Source organism: Leptonychotes weddellii, chromosome 9 (genome assembly GCF_054177405.1).
Source record: "Leptonychotes weddellii isolate Sample4059 chromosome 9, ASM5417740v2, whole genome shotgun sequence".
Taxonomy (NCBI): Eukaryota; Metazoa; Chordata; class Mammalia; order Carnivora; family Phocidae; genus Leptonychotes; species Leptonychotes weddellii.
In genome coordinates this window covers 72,955,123-72,964,933 of record NC_138377.1, presented here as the reverse complement: position 1 = coordinate 72,964,933, position 9,811 = coordinate 72,955,123, and the positions used below count along the sequence as shown (strand labels likewise).

Genomic DNA, 9,811 nt, shown 5'->3' with positions numbered 1-9,811 from the left:
ATTCCCACCAACAGTGTAGGAGGGTTCCCCTTTCTCCGCATCCCCGCCAACATCTGTCGTTTCCTGACTTGTTAATTTTAGCCATTCTGACTGGTGTGAGGTGGTATCTCATTGAGGTTTTGATTTGGATTTCCCTGATGCTGAGCGATATTGAGCACTTTTTCATGTGTCTGTTGGCCATTTGGATGTCTTCTTTGGAGAAATGGCAGAGCCTTCTTATTAATAAGATCAGTATTCTTTTTGGATAAGCTAATTCCCTTCTGGAAATGTCTCCTTTTCCTTAAAGAGAAAGTGATATACATTATAGAGAAACACACTGCACTCTCTGGATTTTAAAAAGTTGCAAAATTTGGTCTTTCTTAACAGAATATGCCATTTCTAATGATCTAACCTGGAGTGGCTGAGACTCCAGGTTAGGTCATTAGTATATGAGCATTTATGCTCATTGACAGATTATCATCTTTCATAACCAAGATATGGAAGCAACTCAAGTGTCCATTGATAGATAAATGGTTAAAGAAGATGTGGTATATATTCACACACACACAATGGAATATTAGGCAGCCATAATAAGATGAAATCTTGTCATTTGTGACAATATGGATGGACCTAAAAGGTATTATGCTAATTGAAATAAGTCAGACTGAGAAAGACAAATACCATATGATTTTACTTATATGTGGAATCTAAAAAACAAAAATGAATAAACAAACAAAAAAGCAGAATCAGACCTATAAATAAAGAGAAAAAAGTGATAGTTGTCAGAAAGAAAAGGGTATGGGGGATGGGCAAAATGGGTGAAGGGGAGTGGGAAATATAGGCTTCCAGTTATGGAATTAATAAGTCATGGGAATAAAGGGCACAGCATAGGGAATACAGTCAATGGTATTGTTTTATTTTTTTTCCAGTCGATGGTATTGTAATAGCATTATATGGTGACAGATGGTAGCTATACTTTTGGTGAACATACAGCATGTTATAGAGTTTTAAATCACTATGTTGTACACCTGAAACTAATGTAACAGTGTGTGTCAATTATGCTTAAATTAAAAAATTTTTAAAAAGGGAAAAAAAGAAAAGACCCAGTTATTTCAACTGTAAAACAGAGATAAATGTCTATTTCACAGGGTTGTTAGATAATTATATGAAAAAATACATGTGGAAGCACTTTGTAAATCAAGATACATGACACCAATGTTAGTTATTCTCGCGAGCCATAAACATTTGTTGAATGAAAGAACAAATGGTAAACACAAAACAAAACTTTATGGTTGTACTAAACTTCAAGCTCATTCCTACTTTCAACACAATATAGATGAACCCGAATTAAAAGAATTAGATTCTCAACTTCAAGATGCCATTCAGAAGATGAGGAGGCTTGATAAGATATTGGTGAAGAGACAATATAGAGAAAAAGAAATTAAGAAGCAAGGTCTAGACATGAGAATAAAGCTGTGGGAAGAACTTAAGGTAAGAATTGTTTAACCATATGCTGACAAGGAAGAAACAGTTTCCTTTAAGATAAGTAAGAAAAGCATGGACTGTGGTCGTATCAGTGTGGTCTGCCTTTATTGATTTATTTTGTGGAAGTAGGACAGTGGTGTGTTCATGTCCATATTGAGGGGGTGGGTGAGGGAGATAGTTCTCTGGAACTGGACAAGGTAACTTAGCAGCATTCCAGATTTCAGGCGCTGCATTGGCATGTTTGTTTTCCATGACAGCACAGTAGACCTCTCTTCCCAGTGTCAGGCTGGGGTTCCTCCATCTCTGGAATAGAAAGTGATGTGGTGCCTATGTTCGAGTACGTATGTCTGCTTTTTCTTCAGCAAGCTTATAGTTTGGAGATAAATACATAACTATACCAAACATTTAACCCTCTGATGACCATTATTATTTGAGTAAACTTTTGTGACCAGGGAGTGGAGAGTTCACTGTTTCATATGCTGGTCATATGCTGATCTCTGAGATGCTGTAAAGTGCTTGTGGTCTGTGACCATACTCTATTTGCTTCTGTCTCAATACATTTCTAGTGCTCTGTTAATGTTGCTTGGCCTTCTTGGACCTTTTATTCTCTGTAGTATTGAGGGGTGGAAGTTGACCAGATGTTTACGCTGACTTGATGTATGGCCATTGGCTCATATTTGAACCTTGCCCCTTAAAGGAGAGCACTTTTAAAGTAAGGAGTATTGTAAAAACAGATTGGTTGTTTTTGATAAATTCCTCCTTGATCAGTTGACTGACTTCAAGGAAATTTCCTAGCTGATGATATGAATTAATAATGAAGTAATTAAGAATACATTTTTTTTTTTAAGATTTTATTTATTTGACAGAGAGAGACACAGCGAAAGAGGGAACACAAGCAGGGGGAGTGGGAGAGGGAGAAGCAGGCTCCCCGCAGAGCAGGGAGCCCGATGCGGGACTCGATCCCAGGACTCTGGGATCATGACCTGAGCTGAAGGCAGTCGCTTAACCAACTGAGCCACCCAGGCGCCCTTAAGAATACATTTTTACAAGATTCCCAGGCAGACCATGGGCTAGAAAGAAAGCACCATACAAAATGCAGTGCTTTAAACTAGAGAAATGATTTGTGTATATTTTAGCAGACAAAATTAGTCTATCATTTACTCTTATTGAATCTCAAAGCAAATTTTTACTTGTTTGGAAACAAGAATGATAACTGGAGGGGCGCCTGGGTGGCTCAGTCGTTAGGCGTCTGCCTTCGGCTCAGGTCATGATCCCAGGGTCCTGGGATCAAGCCCTGCATTGGGCTCCCTGCTCTGCGGGAAGCCTGCTTCTCCCTCTCCCACTCCCCCTGCTTGTGTTCCCTCTCTCGCTTTGTCTCTCTGTCAAGTAAATAGATAAAATCTTAAAAAAAAAAAAAAAAAGAATGATAACTGGACCCATAATAAAATACAGCATCAATCTTGAAATGTCTGAAACTGTAATTTGATGATGTACCTTTAGGTTACTCATTAGTTATAGAAATATTAAACAGAAGCTAAAGAAGATTTAAGCAAGATAATTATTATGTAATGGTAGACATATATTCCAACTCTATTTGGGAATATTATTTGCTAGAATTTTGTGGGAACAAGAACACTAATAGATTTCCCAATTAAAGAAGTACAATGACCTGAACCTTCTTGTTTGTATGTACACAGTTTGGAATCCATGGAATTTTAAAAAATATTGATGAGTATAGTTGCCTTCTTTTTCCATGTTTAAACTTGTTTCTCGTTTATTAGTCTGCAAAAACTAGTGAAACTTTGCAAAGTAATGAGGAGATGGAAAATACAAAAAAGTTTCTAGCTTTGACTGCTGCATCAGAAGAAACTATCGGTGAGTAAAATTTGTCTTTGTTTTTATCTCAGAGTCATAGATTATTTGGATTAAAAAAAGATTCCCAGTTCAGCTATTTTTCCTTTTTCTTTGAGCCTAATTGTTCTTTAGGGGAAATGATTACATTAGGTAGGATTATATGGAACTATCCTGAGTGTAGATAAGTTTCAGAGGTTTCTAGGGTTTGTGTCTGCTCAAGGGTGTGGGGGCAGGGCAGTGTAAAATTGGCAAAAAGACAAAGTGTCTTTGCCTTTACTTCTTGTCTTCTTAGATACCTCTAGACACCCAGTCGATGTAGACAGTCTCCTAACTGCCTAGAATCCTTCCATGGAGGGTCCCACTCAGGCTTCTGCAATCCCTTTGATAAAAATCTGATTTGTCCTATTTCCTGTTCTCTTCTAGTCTTGCTTTTGAGACCAGCCAATTAATTGTGCATATTTTTACATTCTCACCTTGTGTTTATGTATATCTATGATCCTTCTTTTCATCCTCCTCCTCCTTTATCTTCTCTTCCTCCTTCTTCATCTGTAGAGGTATTATGGAGTCATGTAATCTTGAGCTTACTTATACAGTGGTGAAAATTTTAGGGATTGGGAAGCAGTTGATAAGTTTTGGCAGGACACTTTGGAAATCCTTTAACTTACGTCACGTAAGTGGTTCTCTAGTACTGCTCGGGGCTAACACTGACTCTGAGCAAGGGCCTCTGATTTCTCTGAGAATCCTCGGATCCATCTGTCTTTTGCAAAGTGAATGTCCAACATTGTAGAAGCCCGAGAACCTGACTCAGACTTCTGCAGCTGTTTAGCATGACCTTTGATATGAATGAAATTCCTTCAAGTTTGTTTCTTTCTGGACCCAGCATTGAGAGCCCAGAAGCTGCTCGGGCCTGAGGGATTTGGGGTTGGAATACACCAAATGTTTCTCCCCAAGAAGGTGGGTGCCTATCTGGGTTGCCCTTTCTATGACTAAGGATTTTTTTTTTTTTTAAATGAGTCTGTCTGAGTTTCTCTTTGTAGATCTGTATTTAGATTGGCCTTGTTGAAATTTACCATTTGTATATCCTAATTAAAACACCAAAAACTATTTGCCTGTTAAAATCATAGATCATTCACTTTCTACTTCTGTTTTGTTATAGAAGTAACACATATGTAATCTTTATTGGTAAACAGGAAGAAAAAAAATAATCACCTAAATTCTTAACTTGCAGAGATAATCATTATTAATATTTTTGCTTACTCTTTATCTTTTGAGACATTTTTAGTGCAAATAACCACATATATTTTAAAAATAAAAACTAGATCAGATTATATATATGGTGTTTTGTAATCGGCTTTCTAATTTGTATCTCATGAGCACCTTTAGCTGTCAGTAAGAATAGAGCTGTGCGGTAGTTAGCTTCCAAGATGTTTGCAATCAGTTCCTTCCCTCTATGTATGCTCATTCCAGTCCTCATAGAGGGATGGAGTCTCTGTCTTCCTGTATTTTCAGGCTGGGCTGGGCTGGGCCTACTTTGACCAATAGATTACAGCAGAAGTAATCCTACACCATTTCCAGCCCTAGCCATTAAGAGGACTGGCAGTTTCTGTTTCTCTTCTTAGAAGGCTCATTCAGGGGAGAGCCAGCCATCCTGTAAAGGGTCAGAGCATGAAGGGGGGGCGGGGAGCAGAGGGAGAGGGAGAAGCAGACTCCCCACTGAGCAGGGAACCCAACGTGGGGCTCCATCCCAGGACCCTGGGATCATGACCTGAGCCGAAGGCAGATGCTAACCGACTGAGCCACCCAGGCACCCCAACAGTGGATTTAATAGTCGTTTTAAAGCTTTACTTATTTAAAATGAAATCACAATTTGAATCTCTGTGGTAATTAAGGAGGTTGAATATTTATTCTTTTAGCCATTTTGGGAATTACTTGTTCTTTTATAAAATGAGGTGCTCCTTTTTATTGATTTGAAGGACTACTTTACATATTAAGGATAGTAATTCTTTGACTATTATAAATACCAAAAACATTTTTTCTAACTTATTATTTTTAGTTTTATAGTATTTCTTGCTCTCCCAAACTTAATATATATTTTTTAAGATTTTATTTATTTATTTGTCAGAGAGACACAGAGAGAGAGCACGAGCAGGGGGAGTAGCAGGCAGAGGGAGAAGTAATGTCCCCCTGAGCAAGGAGCCAGATGTGGGACTCGATCCCAGGACCCTGGGATCATGACCTGAGCCAAAGGCAGACGCTTAACTGACTGAGCCACCCAGGCATCCCAATATATTTTTTTTTATTTAGCTAAATCAGTCATTTCATTTCTTTTTTCATTGTTGCTCTGCTTAAAAAGGTCTTTTCCAATACAAGATGACATAAAAATGTACCTGTGTTGGGTGCCTGGGTGGCTCAGTTGGTTAAGTATCTGCCTTCAGCTCAGATCATGATCCTTGATCCCATGATTGAGTCCCACATTAGGCTCCCTGCTCAGCGGGGAGTGTGCTTCCCCCTCTACCCCTCCCCTGGCTTGTGCTCTCTCTTGCTCACTCTCTAAAGTAAATAAATAAAATCTTTTAAAAAAAATGTACCTGTGTTTTCCTTTAGTATAGTTATTTTTTATGAAAAAAATTAAAATGTTAATCTGCTTAGAACTCATTTTGTTGTGATACATGAAGTAGAGAGTTGATTTGGTGGTTTTTTCCCCCCAATTTGTTAGCTAGCATCAAAAGATCATAAATAACAGAAATAAAATCAATGAATCACCAAAGTAGTAATTAGTAAAAGTTTATTGTGCACACATCAAAAAGGCAGCTTGCAAACTGGGAACACTAAAGCCAAAACATGGAATGAGGCTCAGGGGTAATGTTTACTTCATATCAATTTTTGAAAACACTTGAGGTTTTGCTTATGATTTCCAGAGACATAAGCAAGAGATGACCCAGGTCAAGTTAGCCTTGTGAAAGAAGTTAAATTAGGGTTTGTTTGTATGACTAAACTGGTTTTGTCTGCTCAGATAATTTTTAAGGCTTGTCTCCATTTGTTTTTTAAATTAAATTAAATTAAATTAATAAAATTTTATTTATTTGACAGAGTGAAAGAGTACAAGCAGGGGAGAAGCAGAGGGAGAGGGAGAATCAGGCTCCCTGCTGAGCAGGGAGCCCAGTGCAGGGCTCAATTCCAGGACCCTGGGATCATGACCTGAGCCAAAGGCAGACTCTTAACCCACTGAGCCACCCAGGCAACCCTTTTTTTTTAAATTTGAGAGAGAGAGAGAAAGGGAGAGTGAGCAAGCATGGGCACGAGCAGGGGCAGGGGGAGAGGGAGAGAGAGAATCTCAAGCAGACTCCCCACTGAGTGTGGAGCCTGATGTAGGGCTCCATCCCAGGACGCTGAGATCATGACCTCAGCCGAAATCAAGAGTTGGCTACTTAACCGACTGAGCACCAAGGTGCCCCAGTCTCCATTTGTTTTTGATATTAACACTAGTTATCTCAGGACCTTTTATTGGATAATCATCATTTCCTCACTTATTTGAAATGTTAACTTTATCATGCACTGATTGGGTCTCTTTCCAAATTTTCTATTCTCTTCTGTTAATATTTCTGCCTGCACATTTTATTAGGGCAGGTATATTGTCTTTTTCAAAAGGTTTTTTGGAATAACGTGTTTTTCTCAAGCCTATTTTTTCTCTTTGAGAGTTGTTTAGCAGGGAGTCCACTATTTAAGAAAAAAGACCGCAAAGCACCTTGAAACTTACAGCTTATAGAATGCTATTTTACTAACTTAAATGTCTGAAGGCTACTGTATGAAGATAATCTGTCTTGAAAAGTACGATTTCTTATATTTTCTTTCATGTCTGTCAGTAATTCTGTATCTTCATAGAACTAAGACTGCATTCGTTTTTCCAAATAAAGAACATGGACAGTGTCAGGAATATAATTCTGGATATGACAGTATCTGAGCCTCTGTATTTCAGGAAGCTGGGGCTAAATGTTGATTTCTCTAATGGATGATGCGTTTCTAAGAAGCCGTACCTACCTCCTGTGGTTGACTCTGGAGCAGGGACTGTGAGACAGGGGATCCATGGTGGCTTTTTGACATTAACCTTTTCAGGCATAGAGTTCACTACTGAATGAACTTTTGGCCCTGCAGGGCAAGACTTTTGAGTTCAGTTGTCTTTTCTTCAAAATCAAACCAGAACTATCAAATACACTTTACTTCTATTTTTTTTAAGATTTTATTTATTTACTTGACAGAGAGAGGGAACACAAGCAGCAGGAGCTGGAGAGGGAGAAGCAGGCTTCCCATGGAGCAGGGAGCCCGATGCAGGGCTCAATCCCAGGACCCTGGGATCATGACCTGAGCCGAAGGCAGATGCTTAACGGCTGAGCCACCCAGGCGCCCCTACACTTCCCTTTTAAAGCTCATGCCATGTTTATTTGGCTTAAACCTGTCGAGCTCCCTGTTGTAGCTTTGGAGTCACGCGACTACTATAAGCCCTGCAGACATTTGCAGTAATGTTAGATTAGTACTAATGTTCTAACGTGGAAATCAGTTGGGCTTCATGAGCTGAAAGCTGGAGTTACCAGGGGCTCGAAACCTATGTTCAGGGAGAACCACCGGTTTAAACATGATCATGTTAGAGTTTCAATTTTTGGATTTTGAATTCTTAGTCAATTATTATGTATTGGCAGTGTTTATTGTGCTCAGAGCAGATAAGATGTAAAAGTAGGGTCAATGGAAAAGGAATGGGAATAATAGATACTGTTAGGTGAACCAGATGTCTGTTGCTTTTCACTCTCACTGCTGTCTGTAGTTCACGTTGGACCTGTGTGCCCAAGGGAAGAGACAATGTTACTGTGTTCCTGGTTCTGCAGATTTAAGTAAATTCTTTTTGTTTTTTTTTGTGACTGGTCTTTTAGAGAAGGCAAATTCCTTAGTGAAATTTCCTGCTGGTTTTTTGTATCATAGGCATATTTTTAACAGTCACACATATCTGATTTCTAAATATCTTAAAAACCAAAGGAGATATTTACTTTGGACTACATTATTAGGCTAATTACACATTTTTTCTTTACATTTGACATAACATAGTTATTACTTCATTCCCAAAGAGGAGACTTTTGGAATCTTCAGTCTAAGAAAGGTATTATTAGCAGATGATTTTCACTGTATGTATAAATGAATAGAAATATAAGAGTCAAATTTGACCACATAGCAGTGATTTTAGTCTCCAATTCCTCCTATTGCAACATAGTCACATATTAAAAATGGTGTGAAACTACTTACGTTTGTTCCGTTCTGAGACTAATTTCTTTCCCATGTTATTCACTGAACTTTGGCTACCCTTCTTAATTAAAAGTATAAAATTGAAACAAACAATTATTTTGATCAAGCCTATATATAGCTATAAGTTTTAAAGTAAAATGTTTCTATAAGGCTTATGAAAACAGAAATCTGTTACCCTGTTCCCCTCCATAACTTTTTCTTTGTTACCAGGAAAGCACAAAGCCCTGTAAATTATCCAGTAGGTGGCAGCATCTAGTTAAAATACGCACTTTAAAAAGAGTGGAAGAATTTAGAGCCAGACTTATTTAGACTTGAACTTTATTTTTTTGAATTTAAAAAATTTTTTTAGACTTGAACTTTAAACACATATCTACAAACATACCCAAATCTCCCTTCTGCCTCTTTTCCCTTTAAAATTTTTAAAAAGGAGAAATTCTTAGGATGAATATTCTTCCTAATCTCTCCCCTGTCACTTGCTTAACCTTTTATTTAAGAGTAATGTGAGGGACTTTGGGCTGGTGGCACAATGGCAATTTCCAGCCAGCTCCTCAGACACAGAATACATCCCAGCCCCTTCTAACATCACAAAGAACCAACAGCAAAACAAAAGAAAAGATACTGGTTTTTGAGTTATATATTTAGTTTTATTGATAGGTATAAACACGAGTGGGGCCTTGACACCAAGAGAAAGATAAAAACCACATTAAATTGATTTTTTTAAACCACATTTTGAGTTGATAATGCAGAGTTAATACCCTCGAGTTTAACTATTGAGATGCTGAGGTAGACAAGATTGCACTTGCTAGAAATATTTTAAAAGTCTTTCCACCCCATTTTGAGGGGCCACTTTTAAGTTTTTATAGAGAAATCTGGTGAAAATCAAAACTCCTTACCCTACCAGGAGTTTTCCCTTAGTTTTTAGCATTTCTCTGATGAGTGGAGACAGAATTCTGTACTCTGTGAGGCAAACACATCTAATGATAGAATTGTTCATCATCAGTGTTTTTGATGGAAGTTACTCCTTTTTCTTTTGTCACATTGGCCTCTCTGTTTCCAGCTCTAAATTTATAAGTGTATGTAGGCACAACACAGCAGAATCTTAATCAACCAGGCTTCTAATGATCTGAAAATACCTCTTTGAAAGTGCTTTTCTGTGAAATTCAGGTATATGCCACTTCTGCTCGTGGATGTTAAGATTGAATAT

The 9,811-nt window shown here is 38.0% G+C and overlaps 1 protein-coding gene across 1 annotated transcript in view; it reads left to right on the top strand.

Annotated features, from left to right (window-relative positions):
• Positions 1–9,811, top strand: part of LOC102740211 (fibrous sheath-interacting protein 1) — a 59,209-nt gene that overhangs the window by 16,102 nt on the left and 33,296 nt on the right. Inside the window, exons 4-5 of the mRNA XM_081831846.1 lie at positions 1,316–1,470; positions 3,246–3,339. Of these exons, the coding sequence (XP_081687972.1) occupies positions 1,316–1,470; positions 3,246–3,339 (249 nt within the window). The remainder of the gene's footprint in view (positions 1–1,315; positions 1,471–3,245; positions 3,340–9,811) is intronic.